Source organism: Mandrillus leucophaeus, unplaced genomic scaffold, assembly GCF_000951045.1.
Source record: "Mandrillus leucophaeus isolate KB7577 unplaced genomic scaffold, Mleu.le_1.0 Scaffold50, whole genome shotgun sequence".
NCBI classification, from domain to species: Eukaryota; Metazoa; Chordata; class Mammalia; order Primates; family Cercopithecidae; genus Mandrillus; species Mandrillus leucophaeus.
Window position 1 is genome coordinate 4,839,346 of NW_012105365.1, and position 19,301 is coordinate 4,858,646.

At 36.7% G+C, this 19,301-nt stretch overlaps 1 protein-coding gene across 3 annotated transcripts in view; it reads left to right on the plus strand.

The window, feature by feature from the left end:
• Positions 1 to 19,301, plus strand: part of KIAA1324L (KIAA1324-like ortholog) — a 209,114-nt gene that overhangs the window by 166,732 nt on the left and 23,081 nt on the right. For all 3 annotated transcript variants that reach the window (XM_011996055.1, XM_011996056.1, XM_011996057.1), the window contains 6 exons: positions 2,102 to 2,239; positions 3,750 to 4,013; positions 4,730 to 4,903; positions 8,056 to 8,245; positions 9,504 to 9,600; positions 10,246 to 10,347. In XM_011996055.1, coding sequence (XP_011851445.1) covers positions 2,102 to 2,239; positions 3,750 to 4,013; positions 4,730 to 4,903; positions 8,056 to 8,245; positions 9,504 to 9,600; positions 10,246 to 10,347 — 965 coding nt within the window. The remainder of the gene's footprint in view (positions 1 to 2,101; positions 2,240 to 3,749; positions 4,014 to 4,729; positions 4,904 to 8,055; positions 8,246 to 9,503; positions 9,601 to 10,245; positions 10,348 to 19,301) is intronic.

Below are 19,301 nucleotides of genomic sequence, written 5' to 3' on the forward strand. Positions count from 1 at the left end.
AGCTACTTGGGAGGCTGAGGTGGGAGGATCACCTGAGCCCGGGAGGTCGAGGCTGCAGTTAGTCATGATCATGCCACTACACTGCAGCCTGAGCAACAGTCCCCATCTCTAAAACGAAACAAAACAAAGAAAACCCCCCAAAATTGAACAGTAGAGGCATGAAGAACAAAGCTATCCCTTCCCTTGGTGCTTTTTATGGCCTATAGCAATTATTCTCAAAGTGTGGCCCCTGGACCAGCACCACCTGGGTCCCCTTGGAAATTGTTAGAAATGCATGTTTCTGGGTCTCAGCTTAGTCTTACTGAATGAGAAACTCTATGGTCGCAGCAATCTGTATTTTAGCAAGCATTGAGGGTGGTTCTGAAATACTTTAGAGTTTGAGAACCAACGGCCTCTGAATACACTTCAAATTCTGTAACATGGTGTTTCTATGGCTCTTTGTATTCTTTCCCCAGCCTCTGTTTCCAAACCTGCTTTTATGACTCACCTTTCTTTAGTCACCTGAATTTGTTGGTGTTAGTGGAACACTCTGTACTTTTTCATTCCCTATGTGTTAACACTCTAAGCTAGAATGACATTCTTCCTTTTGCTGTTTTGTCTGGTGAACTCCCAATCATACTTCAGTGGCAGCTCAGACTTCACCTTTTCTCAGAAGCTCTCTCTTACTCCTTTCAGTCAAGTTAGCCACTCTCTCCTGTGTGCTTCTAAAACCCTTTGAAAAATCCCTGTTTTAGTTATGTGAACTTATTTATGTTTTTGTCTCTCTTACTCAACCAGGCATCCCTGAGAGTAGGGATCTCATGATATTTATATTGTTGAATCAATCCTAGAGCTTTTAGCTTTTAGCAAAGTCTGCCATTTTTTTTTTCCTTTGTGTGATTTGATCTTCTCACAGGACTTTTGGAGATCTCAAACTAAATAATATATAAAATGCTTTGAATATCACGTAGTGCTTCACAAATGTAAGGTGGTATTATGTACACTAATGCATTACATTTCGTTTATTATAACCCATAATGATGTTTAATGAAGCACTATCGATATATTATGAGCTGCTTTTTGGGAATGATGATTTCATTGTTTGGTTGCATGGGATTTCTATAATGTATGATGAGCATTTTCTGTTATTCCTGTCTGTGGTGTGAACTCAGGATGTGTCTCTTTAGAGCATATTTGATTACTTTATCACATGTTTGATTCCTATATTATCAAAGGATGAAAAACAAAGAGACTTGTCTTGAGTTCATGAAACCTTATTGCCAGCATCCCAGATAATTAATGGAAGCCCATTCAAATTCCTAAGTGATCTGTCAGAATTTCTGCCAGGAAAATTAGAAAATTCAGGGTTTAGGCTTGGTTTTCTTTTTATGTAAATTAGATGTGTGTTACATTATCTGGTCACCTTATTAATATTTGCTTTCTAGTCATGTTGACGACAGCATATCAGTTGGAATATCACAAATTTTTGTGATTTTAATATTATCTTGAATTTAGTTAAATAAATAAGAAATAAAATATAAATTAAACCTTTTGGAAGTCAAGTATAAGCAAGAGAGGATTTCATGAACGTAAAATAACGTTCTGCTTAACATGCACTTGGATAAAGTAACCCTGAAACTTGAAAGTATAATTCAGGGGAACTTGGAATTCCTATGTAAGAGCTCCCTATCAGAATCTCTGAAGGAAAAAGATAAAAAATTGCAAGCCTTTCCATTCAATGATAATCTTAGAAGTTTATTGTAAGAAGTTTGAGGAGTTATGTTTCCTCTTCTAAGTATATATCCCAAGCCAGATCACACACATGAAACAAAAATAGACAATAAAAACAAAAAACCCCAACCCTTTAACATACTATGATTTGAGACCTCTTTCAAGTTACATGAGCAATGTGGTTGATATATTGTGATTACTGAGTGAGTGAGGTGCTTGTGCAGACTTGAAGGTAAGTTTTAAGAGTTCTGGGATTACATGCTCTGTTTGTAAATAGTCGTAAACTCTAATTGGTTTACTTTAAATATAAATACATTTGTAATATATACACAGGTATATTAATGTTGAGTTTGTGTTTTATTTGAATATATTTTTTTCCACTGTGTTTTAGGATATTAATAGAAAAAGTACGAATGTGGTAGAATCATGGGGTGGAACCAAAGAAAAACAAGCTTACACCCATATCATCTTCAAGAATGCAACTTTTACGTTTACATGGGCATTCCAGAGAACTAATCAGGGTCAAGATGTAAGTTCCAAGCACTTTTTTTTTCTTTAAATACACTAATGATGCCCCCTTGTGGAGATACATACAAAGTGATCACTCAAATTTGGAAGAAAAGACTGCTTCTTTAAAAATATAGAATGAATAATCTGGTTATGGAGTCAGTAGTATAAAAATGATAATTTTTTTATTTTTTGAGAGTAAGAATGTATGGAATAAAATAACAACATGTCTTTGAATTGTTCTTCACTCTGAACAAATATAGTTTTTGGAAACTTACGAGAAGGAAAATCTAATTTTGCAGTTCTCTAAAAATAGCTTGTTTTTAAAGCTTTCTGAGGCTTTGTGAAGATGGGCAACTTTCTTCCTCTTCATCTGAGTCATCTGATGTTTATCTAAGAGCCATTAACTAGTGTTTTTTTATTTTTTCATTACAGTAATATTTCCTTTACAGCCTGGAGAATGTGTATGTACACACTATTGAGCTAACACACAGAATCATTTCCTTTATTTTATTTTCCCTGCCAGAATAGACCTATTCCTCCCCTAAGTATATTCCATTGTACCGTATGTTTCAATAGTAGCAGGACTTATTTTGTGGATCTCCATAGATGTAACCTTCCCAAGGTGAGAACAAGATAAACCACTTGTTCAAAAGTGGCCGTAATGCTATGGTGGCAAATGTATGGCTTTTTCTCTTCTTCTCTTCAGGCTTTCAGTGGGGAACAAATTCCCCAGATTGTACTTGACTCTAGTTATTCCTTATGAATGTTAAGGTTACCGTCCTGTGGGGCATGAACCTTTCCTTGCCTTCAATTTATCTTTGTCCCAGACAAAAAGCATTAAGTAGTCTGGGGTAACACTGCTCTGTACTGATAGAGTGATGCCCACTGCTTAATTAAAGCCAGACCTTAAAGTGACCCAGTGTTACAAGAAGGAAAATCATAATAAGACCCAGGTTTTTGCTCTCTAGTTCACATCTTTTCTTATGTTGATTAGGGAAAGGACTGGAGAAGGGAAGGAAGACTCAGTCAAATTGTGTGATTGCATTGATTTAACACAGTTAATGTTTGTGTGTGACTAGAGGTCCTAGTCTTCCAAGATTTTCTAATCCCCATTCCAAGGCATTTCTACCCTGCCACACTTTCAACATCCTATTGTATCATTTGATTTAGGCTAAGATGTGAATAAACAATGTTGGGATATAAAAAACTGTTCCTGTCTTTAAACTATACTAGTTCTTCTGGATATGAGGTCTATAATTGCATCCTAATTTCTACCAATTGTGACAGATCTCACAGTAATTGTGACAAAACTCCTGGAACTCTATTATTGTGGAAATTAGTTTCTGGTGTCAAGATTTAAGATTTTCAAAAAGAAGAACCAAATAGCAGTGATATTAATCTATTGTCAATTACAAACTATTAGGCTGGAACACTCTATTTAGTTATTTTGATGATATCAACATAAGACATAATCTGGTTGTACAACTAAGCCCCAAGGCAGAAGTCGTTACTTTCTGCTCTTTTTTTAGAATAGACGATTCATCAATGACATGGTGAAGATTTATTCTATCACAGCCACTAATGCAGTTGATGGGGTGGCGTCCTCATGCCGTGCCTGTGCCCTCGGTTCTGAACAGTCGGGTTCATCGTGTGTCCCCTGCCCTCCAGGCCACTACATTGAGAAAGAAACCAACCAGTGCAAGGAATGTCCACCTGACACCTACCTGTCCATACATCAGGTCTATGGCAAAGAGGCTTGTATTCCATGTGGGCCTGGGAGTAAAAGCAATCAGGTAAGTGGGTCTGCATTTCAGGTATCCGCATGAAAGCACATTTTAATAGAGAAATTCAAGGGTTCTCCTTAACGTTTCTTTGGGAGCTATGAGGTTGCTATTTATTCTGAAATAAGACTTTCAATTTACCGTTTCTCTTTTCTCCCTTCTTGCATTTATTAAACACTTACTGTATGTCATGAAAGTACTAGTTACTGGTGACACAAAATATTAAAAGCTCCCAAATAAGAATGCTTTTCCAAAATATTAAAACTGATTTCTTGTGTATTGTTTAGGTACAGCAAATAAACTACCTATCTGTAGGCTGGCTGTCGCAGTCATCTGGGAACAGCTAGTGTTTCTTACAATTTTTAATGGCAAAGATTGATGCCATATTATGAGTGAAGGACAAAGCAGTTTTACTGTCTGTTTAAATTTACATAACAGAATTTTGGCTATTTCTTACTATTGTTCTTCACTCTGAAGAAATAAGTTTCTACGAGGAACAAACCTGAGGATAACTTTACTCTGTCTTTAAAAGATTCTGAATTTTCTGAACTCTGGCTAGAAAAATCTAGTTAGAGTTTAGAAATTCTTGATATTAGTGTGGTAAAGTATATTATAGCTAAGATTAAATTACTGGAATAGTTTTTACACCTAGAACTTTTTTCAAACACATTTTAGTAGCAGCTAATATTTTCTTTCCTGCTATATCGTTTCTTTATCTTTAATCAAAGGACCATTCGGTTTGCTATAGTGACTGCTTTTTCTACCATGAAAAAGAAAATCAGAGTTTGCACTATGACTTTAGCAACCTCAGCAGTGTGGGCTCATTAATGAATGGCCCCAGCTTCACCTCCAAAGGAACAAAATACTTCCATTTCTTCAATATCAGTTTGTGTGGGCATGAGGTGAGTTCTGGCTGTCAAGGTGAGATGGACCTATATTTCAGCTCTGATCGAGTTGATATTTTCTGTGTTAATGGACCCGTGAATTCTCTATGGATATCAACCAAGTATCAGAAACTGAAGTTTGATTGCTTAGATCCTCTATTGCCTCCTAGAATATTGGCAGATTTCTCCACCAGGGGCAACCTTGTCTGGTTCTCAGTGTATCAAATCACTTACGCAGTCAGTTGAAACCTGAAGCTTGGAGCTATGGTGTAAGTGCTTTGAGGACGTTTCGTTTTCATAAAAATGGGTCAGGGTTGTCAATCTTACCTCTTTTTTAGGCAGGAAGTTATTTGAGAAAGTGGTACTTGTTTATGTTGTCAATTTTGTGTTTTAAAAAGAAAAAGACTTTCTTTTTTTTTATTATTATTATACTTTAAGTTCTAGGGTACATGTGCATAACGTGCAGGTTTGTTACATATGTATACTTGTGCCATGTTGGTGTGCTGCACCCATCAACTCGTCAGCACCCATCAACTCGTCATTTACATCAGGTGTAACTCCCAATGCAATCCGTCCCCCCTCCCCCCTCCCCATAATAGGCCCCGGTGTGTGATGTTCCCCTTCCCGAGTCCAAGTGATGTCATTGTTCAGTTCCCACCTATGAGTGAGAACATGCAGTGTTTGGTTTTCTGTTCTTGCGATAGTTTGCTGAGAATGATGGTTTCCAGCTGCATCCATGTCCCTACAAAGGACACAAACTCATCCTTTTTTTATGGCTGCATAGTATTCCATGGTGTGTATGTGCCACATTTTCTTAATCCAGTCTGTCACTGATGGACATTTGGGTTGATTCCAAGTCTTTGCTATTGTGAATAGTGCTGCAATGAACATACATGTGCATGTGTCTTTATAGCAGCATGATTTATAATCCTTTGGGTATATACCCAGTAATGGGATGGCTGGGTCATATGGTACTTCTAGTTCTAGATCATTTAACCGTAGAAGAAAACCTAGGTAATACCATTCAGGACATAGGCATGGGCAAGGACTTCATGACTAAAACACCAAAAGCAATGGCAACAAAAGCCAAAATTGACAAATGGGATCTAATTAAACTAAAGAGCTTCTGCACAGCAAAAGAAACTACCATCAGAGTGAACAGGCAACCTACAGAATGGGAGAAAATTTTTGCAATCTACTTATCTGACAAAGGGCTAATATCCAGAACCTACAAAGAACACAAACAAATTTACAAGAAAAAAACAAACAACCCCATCAAAAAGTGGGCAAGGGATATGAACAGACATTTCTCAAAAGAAGACATGCATACAGCCAACAGACACATGAAAAAATGCTCATCATCACTGGCCATCAGAGAAATGCAAATCAAAACCACAATGAGATACCATCTCACACCAGTTAGAATGGCAATCATTAAAAAGTCAGGAAACAACAGGTGCTGGAGAGGATGTGGAGAAATAGGAACACTTTTACACTGTTGGTGGGATTGTAAACTAGTTCAACCATTATGGAAAGAAACAGACTTTCAAGAGGAAGTTTGTTCAAAATAAAAAGGAGACATGCAGGGCCAAATATCAGTTGATAATGTAGGCTTAAATCATACAAATGGATTTTATTTTCTGTGAGAAGAAGAGGAATCTTAATTGATACTGGCAATGGTGAGAGGTTACAGGACCATAATGTCCAATATTTTAATGGACATATGAGGTTAGGGCATGCAGAGTAGAAACAGAATAAGACATTTCCTCCATGTCACTTCCCATATTAACTCCTATATTTTCAATTGTCTTCATTATGAGATACTGTGCAAAGCTTTGCACAAAGGAAACAAAAAGAGATCTGATGACCATAGAGGTTTTCAAACAAAAAGATCCATAACATTTTACGTGGTATGACAGTTGTCCTGTTTTGATTTTACCTGGGGTGATCCAAGACACTCAGTAGATTAGTTACTCAGTTCACTCAATAAATATAAATACCTGTTATGTGCCAGATAGTGTGGGAAGCAGTGAATAAGATTAATTCCATTATCTATCATACTTCTATCACAATCTTATCCTACATTAGCACTACCTTTTTTTCTACCTTCTCTTCTCTTCCCCTTTGGCTTCTATCTCTTTCTTTCCTTTCTATTCTTTTTTTTTTTTTTCTTTTAGCTTCCACTATTTTCCTTTTTCTTTCCTAAGTACCTTTTCTTTGCTCTTTTTCATTATTTGTTATTGGCTTCAACATTTTAATTTAAGCCTAGTAAAAAAATATATAGTGGTGAGAAGGCCTATTGTTGTGAGAAGGCCTGGTAGCGGGAGAAAAATGTATGGGTTAGATGTGCTAGCTGCATTAAGAAAGAGAATATATTTTTCTTTTTACACATCTGTGTACACTCTATATCTAACACCAGTGAAATGGTTTTCCTATTTTTACATTTACTTTGTAGAAATTATGGAGCAAGCTATAGTCCTTTGCAGTGGGACTATAGTATATTTAAACAATTTTTCCATTTTTATAAGTTATATCTTCAATTATTTTCTAAATTATTAGAAAACCAAATCTCTGTATTCCCTTTAACTTGTATGGTTGAACAGATACACATCATTGAATCTAAGAGTAGGTGAATAAAGACACTTGTAGTGACCAACTATTTAGAATTCAGGTGTTTTTCTAGAATTTTGCTGCAGTACGACTTGCTTTCTTCTTTAGCCTTCACATTACCTTTCTGCTACACATAGGATCATAAAGGAAAAGGAAGACCAACTCTTTTTCTTTGGCATTAAAGCTTTAAACGGCAGTTTGCTGGTCTCTTTGCATGCATTGTTATTCTAGGAATTGAACATTTCATAGATTACTTGTATTTTCTTAAGCTTGATGACTTTCATTTATTACAAATGATGCTTATAGTGGGAAGAGCAGTATAGTCTTGAATTACTGTATTTGTTATAACTTCAGACTCTGAACTTTGGTTGAATATTGGACTTTCCTTGAGAGCTTTGAAAAAGTACTGGTGGATGGCTAAGCCTCACACCCGATCAACTAAATCAGAATCCTTGCAGTGAGGAGAGAGCCACTGCTGTTCTAGGGTCACTAGCTAGTTGGGACTAAGTTTAGAGATTGACATCCAATAAAAACTTTCTTTTATGACTTTATTTTCCTAGGGGAAGAAGATGGCTCTCTGTACCAACAATATAACAGACTTTACAGTAAAAGAAATAGTGGCAGGGTCAGATGATTACACAAATTTGGTAGGGGCATTTGTATGCCAGTCAACAATTATTCCTTCTGAAAGTAAGGGTTTCCGAGCAGCCTTGTCATCACAATCCATCATTCTGGCAGATACATTCTTAGGTAAGCTTCCTTTGGTTCATATATGCATGCATACATTTATTCTTAAATTATGCTGTGGATAACTTGTCATTGTATTGGTGTTTGCAAAAGATGATTAAGGCCCCCACAGGTAATTTTACATTATCACTTTGTAAGATGGTGAAAAAACTCCTACTAGTGGGGACTATTGAATAGTCTCTGAGAAGCTTCTGCATTTATGTGTTAATTCATATATAAGTATGACATTTTCTGAGGGTCTGTGCCTGGCATCAGATTTTCTAGACCAATTTTAAAAACCAAAACTAAAAACAAAGTAAGAATAGTAAACAAACACAATCTACACCTAAATCATTTATATGCCACCAGTTTCCATCATCTTTTCTCATACCAAAAGTAAGCAGGTGACAAACAGCAAAGGTGCTGAGTTTCATTCCTCATGTTCCCTTTTTGGCTCTGTAGTCCTGGAAGCCATAGGAAAGTTTCAAGAAGAATCTAGCTCTCTAATGAGTGACTCCTAGGGATCAAATTTATTATGATCTCTACAGTGGGGGTTAGGATTCTGTGGTTTTAACAAGCTTCATAGGTGATTCGGATGTGTGGCCAGATGTGAGAACCTTGCTGTAGTATAGACTCCAGAGGAATTTAGCATTGACTTTCAGCACCAAGGTCAGTTCCTGGGGGCGGTGGGGGTTGCTCAGAGTGGGAACTCTGAAGCAAAGTTTGCTCTTATTGCTTGTGTTTTGGCTCTGTTATTTTGCTTACAAGAGGCAGGGGGGAAAAAAAGCCTTAGTTTTCTGCTTACTAGATTAAGCAAATTTCAGAGTTATTTTCTGGAAATTATTAGGGCACAAAATTTTTTGCTTTTTCAAATATATCTGTATTGAATATGAGTAAAAAGCTGTATTAGCAAAGCAGCCCAATTCATTCGATAAAAGTCACTGGAGAATGAAAATTTTAAAGGACTTTTGAAATGTTAGAGAACTGAAAAGAACTTCATAGATTATCGAATTACTGCTTGCATTAGATTCAGGCAACAAGACCCGGGGAAGTGAAAAGACTTAAGCAAAATTATAAAGCTAGGGAGTAGAATCTTATCTCTTTCATTCTGGAGACTTTGGAAAATTTCTTATTTTTACCATGAATGCATTAATATAATACAGCATTTCTGTAAATACTGTAAAATGACAGTCACTAAAGCTATTTTCTATTCAAATCTACAGAGACCAAATAAAACCAATTTTCCATATTGCTTAATAGCTTCTTTCTAAATATCATCTAGGAGTTACAGTTGAAACCACATTGCAAAATATTAATATAAAAGAAGATATGTTCCCAGTTCCACCAAGCCAAATACCAGATGTGCATTTCTTTTATAAGTAAGTGAAGATGCTGTTTCCCTTGACTATATTTTAATCAAAAGAAACTAGTATATACGGAACACCAATACTCACATATTTATAATTGTGTGTATGTAATCATATACCAGATGTGAGTTCCTGTGGCAGAGAAGATTGATTATGTCACCTGAGGGTTCCTAGAATGTAGCTTATACTTAATAACTAGTAACTGGTTCTTAAATGAAATATAGTAAAAAGTAGGAAACATGGAATATTTTGAAAGCCTTATATAGTTTCGTGTGTGTGTGTGTGTGTGTGTGTGTATTCAATAAAGAGACTATTTCACTGTCTAGGCAATAATTATTTATAATTCACATATCAAAGCATCAGCGTAAGTAGATATGGTCCTTTTTTCCTTAAGAATATTTTTGATTATAATATTTATTAAAATGATAATATCTTTACTAAATACTTTGATGATAACATCACCTGGGAAAGTAGTCAACTTTTCATAGGCAATGAAAGTAAATGAGGTGAAATTGTATTAAAATTGTAAATTAGTGAATTTTAATACATTTTTCTTTTTCATTTGTTCATGAAGGCTGAGAGCAATTATTCACATATTTTTGTCTTTATAATCTGTATTATATCTGTTTTCTAAAAATATTATTTGGCTTACAATAGGTCTTCTACAACGACAACATCTTGTATTAATGGCCGATCAACTGCTGTGAAAATGAGGTGTAATCCTACTAAATCTGGAGCAGGAGTGATTTCAGTCCCCAGGTATCCTTATTTCCATATGATTTGTGTTAACTATGAGGAAGAAAAACTCTCCAGAACATTACAATTTTAAAACACATTATCTATGAACATAAAGCAGAAAGAAAACAGAAGAATCTGTAGTTTTGTTTTTTTTTATAGGGATGTGCTGAGTGTCTATTAAGAGGAATAGGTCCTTGTACAATCTAAATACTTCCTAGCCTCTTGTATGACATACTCTTGTCCTGTTTGCATACGGTGTCTAATTTTTTTGAAAATTATTTAAGCAATATAAAATTAATTATTCTGCTTGTGTCCCTGTATTTATTTTATTGTTTAGCCTCGATTTCCTTGAGAGCTGGATTAGTAGCTTTCCTGATTTTGGTACTAGATCAACAATTAACTAGCTGGGTGATCAAGTAATCTGACCTCTGAGTCATAGCTTTTTTTTCTGGAAGGGGATGGGGCCCAGGATAGATAATTTGTATTATCGATTTCTAACTCTTCAGTTTATTGATTAATGGTGGCAGAATTACCAAGTTAAGTCTGACTTATAGAATGTGGTTCATTTAACACAGATTAGCATTAAGGCAATAGCCCTCTATAGTCAAGATCTGAATAATGCAGTTCACCTTGGATGGGAACACAAGAAGAAAACAATTTATAGACTCAGAATTGTCAACTTAAATACAGACTGCTTTAATGGCATGAGTGACACTTGAATGCCTCCTGATTTTTTTCAGATATTCACTTTTCAGTATGAAGATTATTTATTTTTTTATATTTTATTTTTAACATTATTATTATTTTTTAATTTTTTTTTGTAGAGATGGGAATCTCCCTACATTGCCCGGGCTGGTCTCAAACTCCTAGCCTCAAGCGATTCTCTCTTCTCAGCCTCCCAAGCTGGGTTGGGATTACAGGTGTGAGTCGTTGCACCCAGCCAGATTATTTATTTCTAATCTTGGCTGAGTTAAGATACCTTTGGATCATAGCTTGATTTGCAGATATTTTTCCTCTATCAAACTAGCAAAAGTATATGTTTTTAAAAAGAAAATGATCGTGTTAATTTTGATTTTGATAGTTTCACAGTAACCCTTGGGAGATTTTAACCTGTCCTGATTATGTCACATCAGGATTGGAAATCAGTGGTGTAAGCATTGCTTCAAATACTTGTGTATCCTAAAAATACTTACAGGGGTAACACAGTATTTTGGGCTTATTTTTGGGCATAAAGGCACACTGACATTCTCTTTCACCAACTGCCGTGTTTCCACTTCTTGTAGATCTGTGAATTAATTATTCTTTTCACCTGCTCAAGGTGAGAGACCGATGCAGCAAGAGTAGTACCTAATAATAATAAAAGGGCATCCTGTGGTGGAGGATCCCTCTCCCAGCCTCCAAACTATAACAAAGGCAGAAAACCACCGTCCAAGAAAAGATGTGGTCAGAGATTCTCGCAATAAAAGCGTGTGTTTTTCATCATTCTCTGATATGCCACCATACAGTTCTGAGTTCAGGTGCTTAATCTATTTACTATAGCACATCTGGGGGTCATTTTATGACCCTGACAATTAACTTCTAGTCTCTAGGAGTTTACTTGAATAGCTTCCAAAGCCTCCTCTAGGCCTCTAACTCAGGTAGATGATGTTAATGAAGACTAGGTCTGTCCTTTAGGAAACACGTCACTCTCTCTCTCGTAAGGTGTGTTCTGATGCTTTCATTGTGATAAGGAAAATAGTCTCCTGGAGTTAAGTGATGGCATGCAGAAACTGAATTTTTCCTATGAGGAGAGGAAAACTTGTTTCTCCTTTGACCTCTAGGAATCTGCCACTCAGGGAAGTAAATGATCTTTCCCAGGGTTTATCAAGATCACCTGCGGCAGAATACCCTGGGATATCTATTGTAAACATTAATTTCTGGGCTGTCTCTAAAAATATAGAATCTTAGATGCTGAGCACAGGAACATTTTTAAAAACCACAAGGCAATTCTGATGCCTACTGAAATTTGAGAACCAGATATTTTCCTAACTCGCATTTTGGAATTTTTTTTGTTTGTTTTTTGAGACAGATTCTCAAAATGTATTCCAAATTTTAGTTTTGTGAAAAGCTAATTTAAAATGTGACAGTCTAAAGGGTGTAGTCCTTCACCCATGTTTGATAAATCTTCATTTAGAGTTGTGATGCGCACTGAAGTGTGCTGACCATTGCTTCAGGGAGCTGCTTCAACACTACAGCCTAAACGTGCCGACCTTTATTTATTTCTTGAATCAATTTCCCATCAGGGCACAAGAGGGAGCTCGGAGATCAGAACACGAGAAACAGCAACTTTCCTGAAATTATTAGTTTTTTTTTGTTTTTCCCCTTTCTTTTAGTGGTGGGATTGAATAACTCTTTCCTACTAACAGGAGAAAAAAAAAAAAAAAGTCAACATAGCCCAGTTTCTCAGGCTGCTTTTTAAGAGAACTTCTTTTCTTTCTTTTCTCTCTCTCTTTCTTTCATTCATTCTTTCTTTTTTTTTCTTTTTTCTTTCTTTTTTTTTTTTCAGCTTTAAGATCTCCAGAGTGGAGGGAGGGAGATGCTAACCAGACGCTTGCCTTGAGAAGCTTCATATGCTGACCAAAAAGTCTCAGAAGGAGACTTTGGTAGTGCAGAAGGAATGCCACTCTCAGGAATTCTCATTGCTTGGCCAAGAATCTTGGCAAGCCAGGCAAAAGTTTCCTTTAGCAGGAGCAATGTTGGTTGGGGTCTATATCTTGGTGTCCTGGGAAAATGTCTTAAGATCCCCAGATCTGGGAAAGTGAGAAAGTCTTAATAGAAAGTGAAATGGGCAAGAGAGAAAAGGGGAAATGTGTGTTCTTTGTGTATCACCTGAGAAATTAGAGGGAGCAGCAAATTATCTGGGCTGCCTTCTCATCTGCAGCTGGAAACACCAGCCTGTCTATTTGGTCTGGCAAATGTAGTTGACTTCTAATTCCATCAAGTGTCTGGAGGGTATGAAACATTTTAGATAAAAACAGTACAGTGTTTATGGCAGATGTAATCTGACAGCTGGAGTGAAGTTACGAGATTTTCTAGTGTAGTTTGCACCTTGAGCAGAGAATAAACTGCTAGCACAATAGGCTGCTGATGTTCCTAAATATTAATAGATGCCCCTAAGTAGATGGCCCCCTAGCCTTTGCCTAAAAGGCTTCTTAAACCTCTAATCATTACCTTAGGTAGATAGAGGAACTGAAGGCTTTTCTTTTATTGGGAAGAATTTAGACCTAAGCATTGTGTCCAAAGGGTTCTTTTAAAAACATGAGAAATTTCTGTTAGTGAAAGGGGTATGAAAAGGACTTATTAAAAAGCAGACAAAGGGAAGCATTTTTACTCTGATAATAGAGGTGCCACAGCATCTACAAGATCCTTGAGTCAAACACATTGACTTTACAGAGCAGGAAACACTGATGGCCCAGGTTGTATAGCTGCAGTGTGGCATAGTCCAAGATGGAATAATTTTCTAAGTGTGTGTTTTTTTCATGCCATAATGCTTTCATCTTGCCATTTTTTCATTCGATTCCTCCTGGGCAGAGATTTGCAAAGAAGCACACTAAGTTAGAGGCAAATATCACACTTACCCCAGAGGATAACTCAACTGATTTACAAGTTATTGGTGCCTTCATTTAAATGAGTCATCTTTCCTCAAACAGGGTCTTTATTGATGCCACGAGTTAGAGGAAAATCATTTTTTTCTCTCTGTCAACTTCTGACTATATATAGCTGCTTGAGTAGTTTATAAATCAGCTTAAAATTGTTTTGCCAAAACCTCCTTCAAAATCCAAATTCATCTTCATTATCAGTGTAGCCTCTGGGAATATTGAATCTCACAAAAGGAATGCTTCACTGTTCTGTCCTGTTATAATCAAGGGTCAGACACTCCAGGGGTTTATTTCACAGATTCCAATTTAGAGTCTCTCTATCAAATTCATCAGATCTATTGGATGCTAATATAGTATTTTCTTTGGTCTTTGGGGGAGGACTGTTAAAACCAAATTATCCATTTTCAGTTCTTGAGAGACATGGAAGGATGGTTGGTAAAATGAGTTCTCTTGTTTTCTTTTTCCCTAGAACAATTTATAGACAGATAACAGATACCTAAGTCTGTGCAAGTTAAATTAAAAAGACAATTTAACTCAAAAGACTAAAACTAAATACGTTCCTAGAATATTAAAAAGTAAAAAGGCATATAGAAGCATTATGAGCATAAGTGAAAACAGCTAAAATCCATTATGATCAAGAAATGAAAAAACTAAAACAGAATTGCTAAAACTATACATTTCAGACACTAATAAATAATCTTAAGACATGATATAAAAATTGAAACCATTCATAAAATTTTCAGATCAATTTTGAGATAAGGATGATAATTATTTCATTAAACAAGATAAAGAATGTGAAGATAAAACTAGGGAAAGTCAGTTAATTTAGTTTATCTCAGTTTTGATCTGATGCTGGCTTTTGATAGTTAACTCAGGATAGAGTCTTTAGACAGGGAGGTTTTTGCAGGAGATTGATAGAATTTTGTAAACCTGGATCTAAGAACTATGCATAAAAAATCTTACATTCATACTCAATCTGTTGTGATATTCTTGTAGAAAACACCGGATTCTTGTCACACATCCAGGAAAGAGTAGGCTTGCAGACACTTTGAAGGGTGAGGGGCTATGAAATTTATTGGGCGAAAAGGAAAAAGACTCAGCCAAATGAGAGGGGTTCCTGTTAGCAAGCCCTCATCTCACAGATTGAATCCTAGGTTACCACCCAGGAACAGGAGGGGCCAGGCTCCTCCCCCTGCAAAGGGCGCAAACTTCCCAAGGCCCCACCCCTTTCTTCCAGTGCCAGGCTGATTGGAGGTTTTCTGTGGAGCCCTTTTTACTTGGTTGTCTCAGTCTGAATGTTTGTGTCTCCCCAAATGCATATGCTGAAATACCATTAATACTGGGGTGATAGTAGTAGGAGATGGTGTGTTGGGAGGTTATCAGATCATGATGGCTCTCCCCACATGAATGAGATTAGTGCCCTTATGAAAGAGACTCCAGGCCTGGCACGGTGGCTCATGCCTGTAATCCCAGCACTATGGGAGGCGGAGGCAAGCAGATCAAATGAGGTCGGGAGCTCGAGACCAGCCTGACCAACATGGGGAAACCCCATCTCTACTAAAAAATACAAAATTAGCTGGGCGTTGTGGTGGACGCCTGTAATCCCAGCTACTCGTGAGGCTGAGGCAGGAGAATCACTGGAACCCGGGAGGAGGAGATTGTGGTGAGCCCAGATCGTGCCATTGCACCCCAGCTTGGGCAACAAGATCAGAACTCTGTCTCAAGGAAAAAAAAAAAAAAAAGCCGGGCATGGTGGCTCATGCGTGTAATCCCAGCACTTCGGGAGGCGGAGGCAGGCAGATCAAATGAGGTCAGGAGTTTGAGACCAGCTTGACCAACACGGTGAAACCTTGTCTCTACTAAAGGCGTGGTGGCAGGCGCCTGTAGTCCCAGCTACTCGGGAGGCTGAGGCAGGAGAATGGCATGAACCTGGGAGGGGAGGCTTGCAGTGAGCCGAGATTGGGCCATGACACTCTAGTCTGGGCGACAGAATGAGACTCTGTCTCAAAAAAAAAAAAAAAAAAAAAATCAAGGGCACCCAAAGTGGAAAGGACTCTAATTGTCCGTTTTCAGACAATTTGCTCTTAAAAAAAAAAAAAAAAGACTCCAGAGAGCTAGCTAGCCGCTTCCACCACATGAGGATGCAGCAAAAAAGCGCTATCTATGAAGCAGAGAACAAGCCCTCACCAGACACTGAATCTGCTGACATTGTAATGTTGGACATCTCAGCCTGTAACTGTAAGAAGTATATATAAACTACCCAATTTAATATATTTTGTTATAGTAGCCTGAATGGACTAAGACACATTTACAAACAATTTGTAATCTCTAGCCTCAGGGCAAAAAAATTTTTGAACAAGATGCAGTAGTGTTTTTTGGGCCCCATACAAGAGGGGACAAGCCATCCCCAGCAGAGAAAGTCTGAGTCTCCTGAGATGCCAAAGGTGAGAGGAATTACCAGCAGCAGGTTAGAGACAGCACTGAAGCCAGTTTGAATACCCCAACATGGGGAGCTCACTGAAAAGCTCCATGCGAAAGCAACTCAGCAACAATAGTTTATCCTGGAGGATAACTCAACTGACAAATTTTCTAGGTACACAAAACGTTCCCCTCAGTCTCCTCAGACAAAATCCAGAGGGATCAGAAACATATTGACAATATAGATATATGTGTTTTAACCTTTGTATTTTCTATTTTGGAGAAACAAATTTGTACTGAATTATAAACTATGCAAACAGTTAATAACAGGTTCAGTATTAAGTAATAATAGTTCATAAGAAAAGATTCTTCTCCACGAATTCATAACACAAACCAAGTAGATCCTACTTTAGGAAAGATTTATTTAAAAGAAGACACTAATAGCTCATCTCTCAGTCCAGTTATCTCTCAGGGAATGTATCCCGTTTTAGAATCCAAGACCTAACTTCCTAAAAAAAGTTAATGTGAATTCTTACATATTGCCAGGGCCACCCAGATTCATAAGGCAATCCTGAAGTAAAATAAGAAAACCGGGAAGTCTCTTATTCACTTACCTATAAAACCAAATCAAGGTCCACCTGGTTGTCCTTTGAATCGGTCTTTACCTAGAATTCATAGCACATCCAGCAATCCTGTAGAATCCTAGCCTGGAATGCCCCGGCTATCCATAACAGTGTACTGTCTCTTTAGACATTTATTCACTGGTTCCTATGGTGACTGCATAAACCAAAAATTATAAAAGAAGCACAGTTTGTGATACCTCTGCATTCCAGCTTTAAAAAGCTGGAGGAGGTGGATGGAGATGATGATAGGACAAGTAATCAAAGGGAAAAGTATTTCAAGTACTTGGCAATAAAACATTTATCTATTTTACTGTTTGTTTTTCTGTTTTCTTGGTAAGAGAAAATATTTGTTTTTCTCTTATACTTTTTTTCTATTTTCATACTAAAAATAAGTGCTATTCAAATTATTATTGCTTCATACATCCCTGTTTCATATGGAAGGACTGATTTAAATTATGACATTTAGGTTTATAACAAAGAATTAAATTTGGATGTTCCACAATTTAAATGATTCATCAGGTTAAAAGAATCAAATAATTGACTCTAAGGTAAACTGCTTTGAGTAAAGCTAAGAGTATCTTTTAAAAAATGAAGTCTACCAAGGAAAGGCACTATAGTGTTTTGACACCCAACAGCAGCTTTATAAATTACATCAGTGTCGTGATTTTGTTGTTGCAGTTTCTGTGGTTCTAGCAGTTCTTTAGAAAGTGATATGCATTGCTAATAGTCTTTTATATTTTTCATTGCTCTAAACTTTCCAAAATTGTTCACTCATTTTATCCATTATAACTACCTCGTGAAGGCAGTATAGCAGACATTTGATTTTGACAAATTACAAAAAAGTGGCAGGGGAAAAAAGGAGTTAAGTCATTTGTAGGAAAACATAATCATTTGAGTGTCCAGTTAGAATTGTAACCCAGATCTTTTCTTTAGAAGTTTTTGCAACTTTGATTAGTTTTCTCCTTTTTTTTTCATTTATAGAGTTCATTTTTCTCAGATTTTAACAGACTTTCTCTTCTATTTTCCCAAGATAAACTGTTTTTTTTTTCTTACTCAAAACTTCACTGTTCTGAAAAATAAAATATAGAATAATTTGGGGAGGAAGATTTGAACTGGAGAGCACTTTTGCTATTTTCACTAAATGAACAGGAAATTGTATTCTTGAATATTTTTCTCATTGTTTACCCAGTATTTTAAAAAAGAAAAAATTTGAGTTGCTTTTTACTAATCTAGAAGGGGGAAAGTATGGATATTTTATGTGGCATGATTTAAAAAAAAAAACCTGTCTTTGTTTCAGTCTGAGTATATTCATTACCCTTTTTTTTTTTTTTTAGAAACAGAGAAATTAAGGCAGATAAGAGTTAAGCCATTTTCCCCAGAGTCACTATTTGTCATTGTTCTTAGCCCTGACATATGGCATAGGGACTCAGTTACAGCATGCTATAAACAACATTGCTTTTATTCACATCCCACCACTTCTGCTTAGTGTACGGACACTTTGGAAAGATAGGCATGTAAAAATGCAGTCAATTTATAGACATGTAAATTTTTTTTTTAGTGTTCATATCTTAAGGTGTCTTAGAATACATTTAGTTAACTAACAGTATGAAATTTTACTTTGCTGTTAGACTGAATATTATAGTTTTGGACCATGTATCACTGGAAAGGTATTTGAAGTTAAAGCTTCAAAAAGTGTTTTTTTATTTTTCCTTATTATTTTGTGGCTATCCTTTTGCTATTAATGGTTTCAGGACACCTGTCCTCAGCACCAGCTGAGGTCTGAAGAAGGTTTTCAGGGCAAAGCCTATATTTACGTGGCTTGACTTAAGGAAGCCGAAAGTGGTAGACAATTTAAATTCCCCTAGTTTTAATGCATTCATGAACAAAACAGCAGTTCTTACTAGAATCTGTCCAAATAGCTTCTGGCATCAATCAGTAAGGATTCTGTATACCATAACAGCCATTAATTTTTCAGCCATGCTGTGTTTACCTGTCCCAGAATGAAAGAGGCAAGCTGAGGTAATGCCCCACCCACTAGAAAGAACAGTTTCCAAAAGTCTCCAGAGCCTCCCTAGTGGTTAGTTCTTTGTGATCCTATCCCTGCATCTAAGCCCCATCCACATCCATCATCTTCAGAATAGTGAAGGTAACCACTTTTCAGGTTGTCATTAGGCCAAGGAAACCCAAGATTGCAATGTTATTTGCATCACTTAGTTGCATGTTGACCTCATGGTTGGTTTTTCACTTTAGAGAATTTTGTGGTGATACCTTTCTCCTACTTCTAAAAGACCAGGGT